The sequence below is a fragment of the Myzus persicae genome, unplaced genomic scaffold (genome assembly GCF_001856785.1).
Source record: "Myzus persicae strain clone G006 unplaced genomic scaffold, MPER_G0061.0, whole genome shotgun sequence".
Lineage (NCBI taxonomy): Eukaryota > Metazoa > Arthropoda > Insecta > Hemiptera > Aphididae > Myzus > Myzus persicae.
In genome coordinates, this window is record NW_019102362.1 from 247384 (window position 1) to 264849 (window position 17466).

The following is a 17466-nucleotide window of genomic DNA, read 5'->3' on the forward strand; positions in this document are numbered from 1 at the left end:
GCTAATAAATAAATTTCCACTCCACTATTCCCATAAACATCTATCATTTTTCAATTTTCCTTGTAGAGGAAATATATCTACTAGCATGTTATTTTTTATTAGCTTCTAGCATCACTATTTAATAATTTAATTTCCGTGTTTAAGGGGACCTCTACCTCCTATAGACCCTATGACTACCAAGTTTCACACACTTTTTTCAGCCACTGGCTGTAACAAAAAATATATTAACTGTAGAGACTTGAAACTTTTTACCAATGCGTATATTATTCTATTCGTTACACAGTACAAATTAAAAAATATTTGGGTTAATGTATGCTGTTTAGATTAATGTTCAGCTATTTATACCACGTCCTGTCTATACTGTTCTACTGTACGTCGAGATTGATTTATATGCTTGTTTTTCAATTAGTTCGACCTACCAAATCAAGAAAATAATTATAATTTTATTCATATAAATAATATTATAACGTAAAGTATATCCTTATAAAAGGCATATTGAGATACATGATGCTGTTGATATACCTGTCGGCTGTCTTTTTCATTCAAAGTAGTTTTTCAATGATTTATCATTGAATTCAAATTATTAACACATCCATCACAATAATGTCCTTTTCAATGACAAGTACTTTCGATAACTACTATAGGTACAACATTTCTTAGAGAAAAATGTTATAGATTTGATAATTTATGTTTATTTTCGACTTTTATCACGTCAGTCATTAGACCCTTTTCAGCTAAAACATTTTACAGCTATTTTACTGTAGGCTGTTTGGATTCAGCTGATAAGCCGAATGACCGTATACCACCTACATAATACATTCAATTTATTTTTAGTTGTTATATAAATAAGCTTTATTGTAATTTGTAACAGACCTTATATATTTTTAATAATTATTCATTATATTAATGTTGTTGGTTTTTAGTGTAGGTATAACTTTTAACTTGATGATATTACAATTTTGTTGAATGTATATGTTTTTTAATTAATCATATAATTTAATTTTATGTAAGGTAAACAAATATGCTTTATCTCATATATTATCATCATTATTATAGTTGACTTTTCTATTAACTTACTCTATAATTAACTAACTAAATAATTAGTTAATAGTAGCACACTACTCTGACTACTGAGACATACAAGTCACAAATATAATACAGCACATTATGTACCTACGTATTTTTTTTGGTTGAAACTTGAAGCCTTGTAACAGATTAGAAATCACGGTACTTCTGCAAAGAGGGGTTTTATTTCAAAATTATCATTCGTTTATTTGAAATTTTTCAAATACTATTTAAGGCAGTGGCGTATATACGAATTATTTTCACTATGGGCCGATTTATCAATTATCACTAGTCAAGCAGCATAGCCATAATTATACATTTTTAAGGGAGCAGCTGTTATATAATTAAGAATTATGACATATTATACAGTTCAAATAAAAATTGCGCAATTCAATTTTATAATTATTATGTAAAATTAATATTTTGTTTCTTTTTTTAAAAGTATTGACAGTGTCGTTTGTATATTTTAATGTTATCTTACTATGAATTTAACATCAAAGTCAATAAGTCATTAAAGCAAGTCTCGTCAATATATCTAACATTTCCTTGTAGATTACTCAAAAATGATTTTAATCAACCGGCTAACTTAATCATGGTGAAAAACTGTTAACAGTGTAAATATACAAGGAATGCTTTAATTGAACCTGCAATTTCACTATGGGCTCTGGCCTAGGGGGCCTCCCCCCTATATACGCCACTGATTTAAGGTAATGGCATACCCACATATGTTATACATGTGGATGTGACGCACTAATGAAGTAACGCATAACATACCTAGCACATTTTACGTTCTGAAGAATTTATTTTACTCTGTAATTATTAACATTATATAGAATGAATTAAGGTTGTCGGTGCCTGTTTTCCAATTTTCAAATCTTCAAATTATATTTTATATTTTAGTTATTACCTTAATTATAATACTTTACCACTAATCTACTGCCCAATACCTAGTTAGGGGGGAGGGGGGTTGATAGGTGTATTTTATTAACGATAATGACTTCACATGAAAAACCTCTCACGCCCTGTAAAATAGTTGGATTTCGTTAATTTTTTTAACTTTTTTTCAGGTCAGATCAAAGCTTGAAATTTAATTTTACTTTAAATAGCACCAGAAAAATACGTTTGAAAAAGAACAAATATTGTGTATTATTAAAATGCATATTTTAGCTTCGATAGTTATAGTTTTGAAAATCGGGCATTGATCCAACACGGAAAATGTTCTTTTTTTTGAAACAAAAATTAACGATATCAGACTTTTCTACAGCCTGTTTCTACAGACTACAGGGCATGAGAGTTTTTAGTGAAAGACGTTTCTTACGTTTTTTGTACTAAAAAACGCACCGGCTTTGACGCCCTTAACGATATTCAAAAATATGAGCAGTTTTAAATTTTAAAATAACGCCCATAACGTCAGAAATCAAACTCCTTTTTACATTTCTTCACACTCCACTCACTACAGCCAGAATCATCCCATATACATCATGTTAAAGCCGACCATAATCAAGTTTTACCTTCGCCTAATTAAACGCCTTCATACAATTTATGTTGTTATTCATTTTTTCATTTCACTTAATTATATCTCGCACTATTTTTTTTTAAACATGTATAGGTTTTTGGGCTGGATACAACTTTTCTTTACTAAACGATTTTTTTGCATATCAATAATATATATATATAATCAATCTATAATTCTTAATTCATTAAATTTCTAAAAAAATATAGTATGCTACTAGATTTTTTTTGCCGCTGTATTATACCTAAAAACATCTATGGTTTCTCAATTTTCCTTGTAGAAGAAAAATACCTAGTAGTGTGGTACATTTTTTTTTATTATACTCCATGCATTGCTTATATTGTACTTATTTATTAATTCTTATTAGTTGTTTAAATCTAGGTACATATTTAATTATTTATCTGTTGATTGTGTAAAATAATTAACTAATTAGCGTTTATTTTATTCCAATAAAAAATAAAAAATGATTTGCTTTGAAATTAAATTTCAAAAAAAGTCTACGCGTTGTGTTGGATAATATTATTATTTTTAAATTTAATAATATTATGTCAATTCATTTTAATATTAAAATGGTGGGGAAGTGGGTACTGGCTCTGCTGCACGGTAGATGTCGAGTGGATCACTGTGATGGGTGTGTTAAATTTGAATTCAATAATATGTCATTCAGTGACGTGCTCAGACGGGGAAGTTAGTGGTTATATCCTCGCCACCATTGTTCCATAAATCCCATTATTTGTGTCTTTGGAACTACAACCATATTTCATTTAAATGTATTTAATATTATTTTTAAAACCGCCCCCTTTTCCTAATTGAAAATTCTTGGGCACACTACTGATGTCATTGTATGTATACAAAAAACAATTCTGAAAAAGACGGTTTGTCAGCTTATTTGAGAATAAAAAATACATTTTTGTAAAATTTATACATTCATCGTTTCGCGTAGAATATAAAATATCAGAGTAAAACAGATTCTTTGAACTTAAAATTTAAAATGCGTTAGTAAGACGGAGACAACACATACTCACCGGGACATCGGAACCCTCGTGGCCTCGTTGCTTATTTAAATTGGTTTTGGTTGGAAACGGAAAGTAATAATTGTATGTAGATACTCAATTTATTGATAATTTCTTTTGTATTGGAATTATAATGCAAAATGTATGTAATATTTCAAACATTCAAATGTTAGGATTGCGTATAAACATAAACATATTTGATAAATTTACTTTTTTTTCTGTAGAAGTAGGTACTTATTGAACCATATCCATACTTTAGCTTAAGAAGACAATACACACGCATTTGTATTCTCCATCTTACGAGTGCATAGTTATTGTAAGCTCAGCAGATCACGTTTAGCTCCATTAATTTAATAATAAGAGGGAATCGATCTATTACGAAACTTGATGGTAAGAACATTATATGTACGTGTATGTGTTTTTTTTTATATTTCAATTTTTGCAAGTATTGTGTATATAATAAAGCTTAAATCAAAAATATTCATAACTCACTTAAAACCAAATGGTCATAAAAAAACAAACACAGATAATTTTCTTACCATCAAGTTTCATAACAGGGTGATTAATTCTAAGTATTAAATTAAAGAAGCTAAACGTCATCTGCTGGGTGTCAATTTGGTATATTATGCACTTGTAAGCGAAGACAACAAATATCTATCTAGCGTCATCTCAAGTATAAATATTATAGTTACTTACCTATTTTGTTTTTAATATAAAATGTCTGCTTAAGAAATTGCATGTTTAATTATTTTTTTATGTGGTTCTAATATTTAACAAATCGTAGGTGGTATATTCTCGAGCGTTAACCAAGTATTATATTATATAGTGCAATTCAATATTGACTGATCATTATGATTATACATTTTTATTGTATACAACATTCATGTAATTGATTTATTAATTTATTATATTAAATGTTTTATTAACAGATCGCCTTTTGTGGAGATACGCGAAACTGAAGATCGTTTACTTATTAAGAAATCTCACTCTAAAGTTTCTAGATCCAAGTCTAACGACCCATGTTTGCAGCTAGCCATATCAAAAAAATCTAAATCCGAATGTGTTTTATGCACAAAATGTCATTCAGTTCAACGGACAAAGAGTTGGAATGAAACTGAACCAATAAATGATGTGAGTTTTGAAAACGTTATCAATTATTACAAGGTGTTCAAAACTAGCGACAAATACGTTTGCGCAAAGTTTACTAGCGATCAATTTATTAAGAAGTTAGATGAGAAATTACGTGAAGAAACCGATAGATTGTCAGAATTTACTCAAAGTATATCTATAACATCAAATTTAAATGAAGACGAAATTGAACATCAATTAAAAGTTAAAACTGAAGAGTTAGAAAGACTCACTGAAGGGGATGCTTATAAATCTTTAGACAAAAATGTATTACGTTTGGGAAGTGCTGAATTTGGATCTTTTGATGGTCCTCCAACTCGTATTTATCGGTTTCCAAGTACTGGAATTGGTTTAGATAGAAGTGAAGGAAGTGCATTCACCATGACTATATCTGGACAACAATCAGCTGCTTCCTTATTGGCTAAACATTGGGGTCCTCAACGAGAAGTAACAGTTCGGAGAGATCCAAACAAGAGCTTAGGAATTAGTATTGTTGGAGGAAAGGTTAGATATATACTTCCATCATTAAAAAACATTTTTAATAACAGTTTTTTTTTTAGGTTGATTTTTTCAATAGTACTAATACAAATAATAGCGCAGCTATATCAGGTATATTTATAAAAAATGTACTTCCTCAAAGCCCTGCTGGTCAAGATGGTCAATTAAAGGTAAATATTCTGTAATCTTTAAGTGTATTATAGTTGGTATTTATTTTTATAACATCAACAGACCGGTGATAGAATATTAGAAGTTAATGGGACTGACGTTCGACATGCTAATCATGAACAAGCTGTTGCAGTAATTCGTTCAGCTGGTAACCCAGTAATTTTCCTTGTACAATCGCTTGTATGTTGGGTAAGTTATCAACATACATTTTTAGTTAAAGTAATTTATTTACATTTATTTTAGTCCGAAGATCAATATGCACAGTCAAAATCATCGGATGTTATTGAAGATTCGTTTAAAGTATCACAAGAGCCCATGAGACCTGTCAATAGTGTAAAAAATGTAAAGAAAAAAAAAATTATTTAAAGACACGAAATTCTTTATAATCATTACGTTTTAGAGGATTTCAACATGGCAACAGAAAAGTGAAGACAATGCTAATGAAGATAATTTTCCAATTCGTAAGAATTCATTAGCTTTAATCAAAGCTATGAGTTCATTCGACCGTAAAAAATCTATCAAATCTAATAAAAGTGATGATAGTGAAGAAGATGATGATAATAGAGATAATGAAGGCCGCATTAGAATTCATTCGGGACAAGAAGTAAGGCAATGACTAAATATGTTAATTTAGGATAAGTACATTATTTCAATTTTGTTAAAAAAGTAATTGCCTATTTAACTAGGTTTTATTTATATTTGTTCCTACTTTCAGTATTATTTATTATTTCATTTTACTATCTTGAAATGTTTATCAATTTGTTCTGTAATGAAAATACATTTTTGACTTCTATACGGACTAAAACTTTTACTTACGTTATAATATAGGCATCTACTGAAATAGTAAATTCTCACCTATTTTTTCTTTTTTTCAATTATTCCAAATATAATGTGTTCATAGAACTTAGCTAATGCAATACACAATTTACATTTATATTTAGATAATGCGGTCTAGTGCTGGTAATGTTAAAAGATCAAAAGTAGAAATTGATGCTGATCCAGAACCAGAGGATGAATATGGTTATACTCTAAGTGAGTATAATTTTTATTATGAGTAATTTATCCATCAGTCCTTCAATTTAATAAGATAATATTGCGCTGGCTTATTTTATTTATCGTTTATAAAAGGTCGACATTTAAATGAAAGGTTATTATATATTGGTAGGAAGAAAAAATAGCGTAAAAAGAATTAAATAATAAATATGTCATATATTATGCACATTGACTTGAATCATGTGCAATGTTTATAAAACACTTAATATGTATACAGTATTTTTACATTGATTAGGTAACTAATTTTATCTAATGTTAAATCTATATACTAATATACTATACGTGTGCAAAAACTTGTTTTAAGCAGTTTATTACAATTTAATATATAATTATAGGTAGGTAATTGTTTTTATGATATATTTATGAAGTATTATCATTTTTAAAGGTAAACAATTGTATAACATCGTCAAAAATAATTTCTGTGTATAAAATATATATAATCAACTTAACAATTATGGACATTTAAAGCATAACCCCAAAATATTTAGAGTTTAGACGGAAATCACGATGGTTGTAGAAGATTCATTGAAATTATAAGATATTAATAATTAACTTGAAATTGTTTGAAACTTCTACTATTTTTTAAGCCATTAAATGTTTTTGGCAAAGCGTTGAAAACATTAATCCTCCTTGGCAGTTTATAAATCAGAATATTATAACGATATATTTAAAATTTGAATAGGTACTTAAAAATCTAGTGAAATATTGAAATTGTAAAACAAATTATTATATTACTTTGTTTGATGTATTCTCGTAAAATTTTATTTTTCAATAAATAATACTATTTTGTTCATATTTATATATTGACATCCCCTCCTCTACGTCTGGAATTAAACAATCAAAAATTATTTATGATTAATTAAAAGTTAGGATGGCCAAAGTTTATTAAAAGTGCGTTTTTACATAAGCGTAAAATATATAATACTAAATTATAACTATATAGATATGAAATTGCCGCTGTTCCTATAAGAAACCTATAAAATATAAGGTGACTTATGTGCATCTTAACTTAACGATCCTCCTGGTGCATAATCTTTGGGAAACTGCAGGCATCGCGTCTCGTTCGGCCTGAGGTCATATTATGAAGGATTGTTTTGTGTTCAAGACTCGGTTTTCACTGCACATAACTATAAATATACCATATATTATACGCACTCGCGGACGGAGATGCTAAAATCGACCTGAATCGTACTCGAAGAATTGCGGTGACGGCTTTGTCTGAAGTCTGATGACGATTATTCGTTTCCCCGCAAGTTTACCCAACACAATTATTTTAAATGTGGTTACTGGTGTAGTGGTGTACACTGTATACAGGTTTATAGAACTTCTCTATGGAATTCGTGGTTATAAAATGTTTGCAGTATTACATTGAAACATAATTTGGCGAAATCCGTTCTAAACCTGCTCGGTCCGACCGCGGTAGGCATGTGCGAGGCGACCGCTGACCATATTATTTACGGTATACTCGTGTTGAGCTGGTTCTTCATTGGTCAGTCTTAAACAGTCCTCGTTTCCGAAGAAGAAAAATTCTTATTTCACGTCCGTCTTCACATTTCATCGTTTTTTTTTTGCGTCCATGAGTGCATATTATGTAGTTAAGTAGCAAAACGAATCTTGATCAACCTCCGGTCTGACAATACGTTGGGCTGCCTGTTTGCCTAGGATTACGTGCTGGATGGCTCACTGGCTCATCAAGATTATATGAACTAAATTATTTATATAATTTATATGTTCCATGTAGAAATAAGCAGTTTCCAAACGTCATTATGTCCTTAACGTTAATTTATTGTATTCATGTTTCATTATCGGGTAAATTGGGAAAATCAAAGGAAAGTACTCGTATGTCCGCACATAATCACATTACATGCGTGCGTGCCCCGATGACATCCGTACAACTTACTGTTTCGAATAGACTTATCAATAATTAATAAGAAAATGTTTGTTTTGTTAAATTTTATATTTGTGCTGTATAAGTACATTTTATACCTATTGCAGTGTACTGAGTATTGACTACCTGCTTTAATATATTATATAAATTATACATGCATAATATTGCATATTGTACGTATATTTAAAATAATCACAAATTATGATTTTGGGATCAAAACTAGTAATCTCTATAGTTATAGTTTTTCAAAATATTGTGTATGCCCATCCAATAAGATGTTATCCCTTGATGGTTCAAAGTATTATAAATTATAATTTTTGTGGCCACACGAATTAACCGGTGAGTTATGGCGTAATAATGTATTATCTGGTCCCTTATTTATCTCTCATTACATTTAATATATATATATCATATAATAACACTGTCATTCAATTAAAAATAAATTCTTTTTAAAAACATTAAATACGACTTATAAATAAGTATAGGTACATACACAAACAAATTATAGTAATAATTACATTAAAATATTATAATACTTAAAAAAAAAAATCTTATTTATTTTCACTGCGATTAACAAAACCGAAAAATAGCCCTTTTCGAAAATTAAGCTTTATAACTATTAAAATACATCAATCTGGCCCGAAAACTGCATAAAAAATCGCGAGGGGAAATAGAGGAGGAGACGCTCGCGCTCAGTGTAAATACTATACAGTTACGCGTATCACAATTCACCGTATCTGTATTTATATTTTATTTATTTATTTATTTATTTATTTATTTAGCTTACAATTATTATATTATACTAATCAGACACTGCCGACCGACAATACTATAATATTATTTAAGTATAAAATAATAATTAATAATATATTATAAGTATTATAATATTGTAATATAGCCATTGTCGTTTATGTAGTATATACGTATATTATTATAATTCACGCATTTGTATTATTAAGCGATCGCATTATTCGTGCTGAATGGAATGAAGCAGAGCGGGTTTGCGTCGGTCGGTTGGTCGGTCGGGTTTTTTTTTTTTTTAATGAACAGTCAAAAGGTTTGCACCACGGGTAGGGGCGGCGGGAACGTTATACTATATAGTAGGGGCTGCCGGATGCATGCCGCCGCGCCGCCGCCGCTGCTGCCGACGACGACTTCAATAAAACTGGGTGACCGCGCGGCGGCGGTGGCGGCGTCGGCAGATCTTTTCTCCAATCAGTGAATGGGCCGCGCTCGGGTTGTCCGCATCGTTGTCGTCGTCGCCGCCGCTCTCGTCCGTTTGTTTCAAACGTGCATGGTCGCGCGCATCAATTGATCGTCGGACGAGAAAACGACCGATCTCTTCCGGGACGAAAGGAAAAGCCGTTTTCCTGGGACAACGAAAATTCTTTTCCCCCCGTAAACACCGGCCCGAGGGCATTTTCGATAGGTCATCAAAATATAATATTATAATGGAGTGCAAGATAGCCGAACCGTCGCCAAGCCCTCGAGCACCGGTGCACCGGCATGCGGCATGACGATGACGATAATGTTACTATAATAAGCGGGTGTGCACTAAAACGCCACTGTCCGTCGTCTTTGCGTTTCGAACGCTGCAGCAAAGCGACGTACGTCGTCATCGTCGTCCACCGTTGCAATCGTCTGACGCGACGTCCGCCCACCGCTGCCGCGATATCGCGACGACAAGAATGCACCGTCAGCCGCCGGTCGGCGAGCATCAGCTGCCGCCGCAGTACGCGTTCTGCGACCGCCGCCGTCGGCACGATAATGTCAGTGATTAGCGGTGGCGCCTCAGATCACGATCATCGCGATGGCAATCCCCGCACTGCGACGCTTCGACAACATCATGATGATGCAGGACATGACCGCCTCCGCCGCCCTGTACAAGACCGTAGACAGCGACTTTGAGCTCGGTAACTCACTGCTTTTTAGGCCGGATTTTTGTAGTTTGGATTTTTTTAAATTAAACAAATTCTGAAATCATTATTATTAACATTGATTTATATTATAGTTATAATGATGCGAGCTAGCTTCCGACGTCATATGATATTAATATTATGTTCAGTGTTGTAATGTTATAATAACATTAAGATAGGTCCAATCGGTCCGACGAGAAAATGAAAAGACTCGATGAAACTTTAAACTGTATATACCTTCTTAAATGGTCGTGGGTGAAAATAAAAACAAAACTTTATTTTTTTAAATATATATTTGACACAAATGACGAGTTAATGATCATTTTTATTTACTTATTGAAGAAACTCCAGTTGGATAGAATACGGTGCTTATCGTCTGTACCTTTCCAAATAACACGTGATTTCGTACGTTAAATTAATTTTATTTTTGTGCGATGTTGCCAAATTATACGAATTTTACGATTGTATATAACTATAGTAAAATACAATAAATCTATAAATCAACGAACTGTCCAGTGAACGTCCACAAAACGTTTACAATAGCCAATTGGATAGTGTTTATCTACCAACACGCAAGTGGGTTGAAACAATAATTGAAAAAATTTGCTCAATCATAAGAAAAGGTTAAGTTAAATGGCTCTATTTGATTTAAAATGTATTCATATTTCAATTAAAATATATTAAAGTTTAAAATGAAAATAAATTTAGTAATGATATTTTTGAAGCTGACAAAAAACATTAATATAATTAAATATTTGGTTTGATGTTATTTTGAAAATTATATAATGATAAATTTGACAACGTTGTGGCCTATTTAGTACGAAACCGTATTGTATTTAAGGGATTCTTTTGTTATAGGTATTTAACAAATATACAGAATCGTGTTCCAAAACGCTAAATTGTACTCAATCGGGTTCTACCCATAATTCCAACATTCAAAGGCTCAAGTATAATATTAAATCATATAAATTATATATGCATGTAGGAACATTATAATAAATAATTGATGTGCAATATATCTAGTGTAGGTATATAAATTAGAACTATAAAATCATAATAATATATTTTACTCTAAAAAGACGATTTTCCTTCAATAGTATCTGTATTTTAAAATAGCTATACAATTTTAAATAATATTTGAGTATGATGTATATAGAACAGTGTACAGAGTGTTTAGTGAAAGTATATTTACGTTAAAATTTTAAAGATTCTTAAATCACAATAAATTGTCAATTATTTTATAAATTTATTTTTATTTTCCTCTCCCTGACCTTATAAATAATAATATAATAATGATACAATAATGCATTGACGTTAATAACTTAAAAAAAAAGTGTTAGATGCCAAGATTTTCTGATTCTAAATAGGTAATATTAAGATGTATACTTTTTGGTATTTACTATTTACGTATATTTTTATTTAATACCACTGCAGTTAAGAACTGGTCTGTCAAAAAAAAAAACTATAATTTTGGTTTTCATCCAGATTTCGTTTTTTAATCAATTGAGAAGAATTTAGTTTTCAGTCATAGAAATATTGTCCATCATAAAGTATAAATGATGAAAATATTTTGGTTCCCACTGGCCACATGCACGCGAAATAACGATATTGGAAACTCATCCTGGTTCTAATAAATAACAAGTGATATAATATCATACTCAAATTTTAAATTTTAAAAATATTAATTGTTGAAACTTTCCAGTTTTAAATAAATTATATTTATATTTATAATGTAATTTTCAAAATATTTATACTAATTTTAAGCTATTTACTATAAATATTATATCAGCATTGCTCATTGTTTAAGTTTTTTTCCTATAAAATATTTTTTATTTCATAAAGTTTTAAAATTTAAAAATGCATTATATTTTCAAAACTCTTATGGCTATACGGCTTGAAAATCATTAACGCAATAGGTCATTAATAAGCGTTTTTCTTATAACAATTAAAAAATATCTAAAATACATTTTTTTACAGTTGTTTTAATTTAAATGTTTGATTTATTTGGATTTTTGAACGAATAATAGCTATCCATTCTTTCGAAATTGTATTCAACTTTTCACCGTTATGTGTATTGTTATTTTAGTACTATTTATACTAATTATTTAAGCTATTTATACTATGAACCTATTTACACCTTTCTACTGTACATCAGTATCGACTTACAATTTACTTAAAATAATATAACATGATATAATATTTTTTTAAATATCTACGATCTTTTTGATAAAAAAAAGTTCAACCTATCATATAAGTATATTACTAATTATTACTTTAATCCAACAATAAACTATTAATATAAATACATTTTAAAATATCCTTAGAAACAGATAGCTCGACCCCACAATCGTTTTTCGTATATTATGTACCTATGCAACGATTTATCATTAAATTTAAATATAACACATCTTTTACATTGATCTTCCCAAAGAAATTACGAGGTCCACTCGAAATTTACAATACAGCAGAATGACTTCTCCGTTTTTTGTATTGAATTAATCAACTTGTCTTGCATTTTTTTGCGCGTTTGTACATAAATTCAAATTTATAAGAAAAATGTTAATATTTGAACTATATTTTATAAATATTCATACACATGTCGGTGTAAACAATTAAAATGTATCTAATTATGCATTTGAAATTCCAAACAATTAATATAATCAATTATACGAGTCGATAAACAATATAATTCTAACCTAACCTAACCTGGCCATCTGAGTAGGCACCTAATACTTTTATGATCACTTAATGAAACCTAATTTGAAATCAATGTACCACTATATTATCATATATTAAATAATTCATTATATATTTCTAAATATAATGTATGTTGCATTTTTAACGTCTCTTTATTTTTGCTATAATTATTGTTTTATTAGTGATTAAATCAATGATAACGCGTTAATATATTTTATGTAAGGAATGTTCTTAGTATTTTTTAGTGCATCAATTGTGCCAATAACATTTTTTTAATAACATGTTCAATAAAAAGTCTTGGGCAAATGGTTAACAAATAATTTTTATCATTTAAATTAAATTATATTTTTATGAATACAAACTAAATTCCGCTTTTTTGAGTTTGAGTAAAAACTACATTTGGGCGATACCAAAATGTAAATTTGGACTTTCTCAAGGACATTCTTGTTGAAAACTTGTTTATTTAGTTTTAAATAGTCTAATTGATTGAGATTGGACGATATATAAAATTAAAATTAGAAACGAATAGTTTGCAAAAAGAGTATTAGGAATAAATATTAAAGGTTATAAAAAAAATGTTCCACATTACTCATCATTAATATTATTCGTCCAAGTAAATTTCTTTTATAATTAGTTAACATAATAATATGTAGAATTACACTTACATTTTAATTAGTATATTTAATTTTTTCCTTATTGACTTAATCTCATAAGATAATATTAAGATCACTTCAATAATGTGTTTTTTTATGCATACAACTTGAAAGGTCTATCCTTAAGAAGTTAAGACTTTACCTGCTGAAAAATGAACTATAACATAGCAACAAAATAATTGTTGCGGTTAACCAAGGGTGATGTCAAAATTGTAATAATTTATAAATATAGTAAATGCACATTACACACATCCAAAATGTATGTTATATTATGTTAATAGGATTTTGATGTGTACATATTTTGATTGGTTTGAAAATAATTGAGGATTGGTATACACACTGCATAATGTAAATAGTCTGTACTCTATATAGTCTATAGTTACCAATAATTTCTTTAAATGTTTATCGATAAATAGCTATTTTAAATTGTGTTCTGTTTTAATATACATTTAAATTACAGGAAAATGATTATATTGTAAAACATAATGTAATTAAACGTTTTCATTTTTTTCTTTACGAATAATATACAATTCATTCTCCTGGAAATTGAACAAAGATCAAGGTAGATTCTATGAATTCATACTAAATAACTTAAATAATATCATCTTTTAAGAGTTATATTTTACAAAAAATATGCACTATTTAGTATTTTATAATTTTTAATTTTTATAGGAGCATCAGTGATTCAGACTTTTTAAAAAGGTGGATGGTATTTTTGTTATCAAAATGTTATAATGTATGTTGTATAATTCATACATAATATATATATATCAATCTTTATAGCATTTCCTGTATATATATCCCTTATATGCAATAAAAAAACATTAATTTTACCATATATCTTTAATTTAATTAATCTGTTGAAACAATAATATGCTTATAAATTATTGAACACAAAAATTCGTTATCGACGAAAATAATATAAACCATAAGTGAAAAAAAATTGCTTTATATGGAATTGTATTTGGAGGACAACTGGATGTTATAAACTCATAGTCAACATCATCTTTTTCCCCTGATTTTCGATGACTTTGTAGCTCATAAGAACGTGAAAGTCATTCATTGTCAATTACTGTTGATTCTTGTCTATGTAATAATTGTAATATATTATGTAGGACGTATAAGGGGAGGGGGTATATATGTATATAAGAGGTACGCGTTTATTTTTTTGAAAATAATCGACGTACTAATCAAATTATCAAATTATTCACATTGGAAATTTCGATTGGTTTTCGCAATTTTATTTTATAATAACATTAAAACTCTATTCTAATTGATAAGTCGCTTATTATCTTATAGATACAGTATAAAGTAAAAAATATGTAAAACATCAATATCAATCATTTTTATTGTTTTATAATCACTATTCTCTGTTTATGTTTTCTGACCTTTATAAAACAAAGAATAGAAACAATAAACTTTTAATTTAATAACTGAACATTTATAATAAAATCGATGTATAAATATGTTATAACTTATAGAGTTATTGAAAAAATGAAACTTATATTTGTAGTGGATATCACGTGACAAGAAAAATAAATACTTTATTTAAACCTTGGTGTTTAATAATATCTATTATCATTTAGTTGCGAAAAGATGTATTTCTTTGGTTCAATTTCATTAATTTTGATTACTTTTACTTATAATATAACTAATATTTTTTATTTAACTATATGGTTTATTAAATACAATACCTAATAATATATATATATATTATTTATTAATATTAAATATAATATTTATAACTATAATATCGCTGGTAGTTATATAATGTTACATAACTTGATGTTTTACCATTATTATAAACAAATCAATTAGGTAGTTGTAATTTTGTCATTAGTTTTTTATTAATACCGCTGACATGTCCAGTCGAAATATATAACCTATAATTATTTGATTGCAATTATAAGATGATCAGTAGTCGAGCTTATAATAATAATGATTTAATACAGCTATAAGTTATACAATTATTATAATTTATGTTATGTTTCGTAAATAAAATTTCGGGGTGTGAAGTTTGAAATTACACCCTCTCCCCTTATTTCACATGTATGGCCTTGACTTCATGTTATGTCTCAATTTCATTGCTTTCATTTATTTTGTATACTATTTGCAATAAAATCGATTTAATTTGTGCCCATCAGTATATAGGTGCTATCCTAATTACAACTGTCTATTAAGTACCGAATCATTTTAACGTATTTAAAACCGGTCTGCAACATCTCAGTCTCTATGCAATATATTTTGTGACGCTATAACGGTTTAGTTATTATAAATATATATGCATGATTAGAAAATGACTCTCACAATGTGAGTAAAGTTTCTGTAGTTAATATTGATATATAGTTACAGTACGAATATGCGTGTGTTACAGTGGACAAATTATACACTTTATTTTCTATTGCTTCGCCATCATATTGTTTATTACTCGAAAATATAGAACAGGTACACGAGGTACCTATACATCCTTTAGGACTTGAAAAAAAGTAACGTTTGATGATGTATCTTTGCTGCAATATATATAGGTACACATCGCGAATATTTCAGGTGCACGCAATAAAATAATGTTTTATACTTGTATAGTTAAATGTATAAAATATTATGTTGTGCGTATATTTATTCACTCGGAACCTTGAAGACGCACGTTTGCGTGTGATGTATATTATTATATATACTCTAATTAATGGCCACTTGAAAATGATTGAAAGCGCGCTAATAACTGTTCGGGCGTGACGTTTAGAGATACGATGATTATTAGCTGTTTAGGACTTCTAGTTTTTAATGACGAATGATCGACTGAGCAGAGCAGCAGTATATACTTGTCGTCTATTTAGATACCTATATATAAAATAACCTAACCTACCTGTATGGCTGTATATACCTATATTATATATCTACGTACACGTGTATATTATGTGTGTTTTTGACTAAATTGCAGTGTATAATACTATAATACCTATCCTGTTATTTATCGGTTTTGCGCAATAACAAATTTCGATACCTATACGGACGCCAAAACACCTTTCGTCACGATATTTGTATTATACTATTCGTATTATGTATAGGTGCCATACTGCTGCCGCTGCAGTGTGTTGCTGTCTATGCCTTATTAAAACAATTCGGCACACACGTGTGTGTTAATACTATTATATTGTATGTTGTAGATATGTTATAGCTTATAATATGAATCCTCTTGAAAAATAATAACAATACTTATGTTATCATAGTACATACAATTTTAAACCCGTTTCTGGGTAGGTATATGTATATAAGATATAGTGTAATACGTATACCTACATAATTTATATAGCATCAAACTTCTAAATAATCTTTGAGATCGAGACCTCTATAATATGTGTACGAAAGATCTTGTTCTCTCAGGTGTGACCTCGAGGTCACTGGCGATAGCGTTAAAAAAATATGAAAGCCTATATATTTTTGTTTTATTTTCCGCTTTTTATGATATTTTTTCTAGTTTTCGTCACTGTGTGTATTGCGCACACTTATAATATAGGTACGTTAATTATTCGACATGATATGTTCTTGCGAAAATTACCCAACCTTTACAAGACGGAAACTCGTTGTCATTCCAATTTTCATTAGTGAATTATGCAAGCTTCCGTTTAAGTCTCATACATCAAATTGAATTCAAAGGAAAATATTGATTATTGGTTAAACGACTTGAAATGAAAATGGTGAACTTTTATTCCAAAAATAATATTGATATTTAAAAAAAAAATCTAAAAACTAAACCATTTTACTTGGACAAATGTTTTTACCATAAAAATTGTTCTTATAATCAGATTTACAAATTGGCTATTTTGAACTTTTCCAAAAAAATTTGAATCAAATTTCAAAGTTTTCATTTTCTAGA

General features: G+C 29.0%; 1 protein-coding gene across 10 annotated transcripts in view; it reads left to right on the forward strand.

The window, feature by feature from the left end:
• The window catches only part of LOC111031940 (multiple PDZ domain protein-like), a 75011-nt gene that overhangs the window by 19346 nt on the left and 38199 nt on the right, over positions 1–17466 (forward strand). For 9 of the 10 annotated variants that reach the window (XR_002604265.1, XM_022312080.1, XM_022312072.1 and 6 more), the window contains 6 exons: positions 4521–5223; positions 5280–5387; positions 5449–5574; positions 5629–5727; positions 5786–5989; positions 6327–6417. Coding sequence is in view for 9 of the 10 variants with exons in the window: in XM_022312080.1 (XP_022167772.1) it covers positions 4521–5223; positions 5280–5387; positions 5449–5574; positions 5629–5727; positions 5786–5989; positions 6327–6417 (1331 nt within the window). In the remaining variant the exon portion in view is untranslated. The remainder of the gene's footprint in view (positions 1–4520; positions 5224–5279; positions 5388–5448; positions 5575–5628; positions 5728–5785; positions 5990–6326; positions 6418–17466) is intronic. The other variant, XM_022312074.1, reaches the window with a different exon arrangement.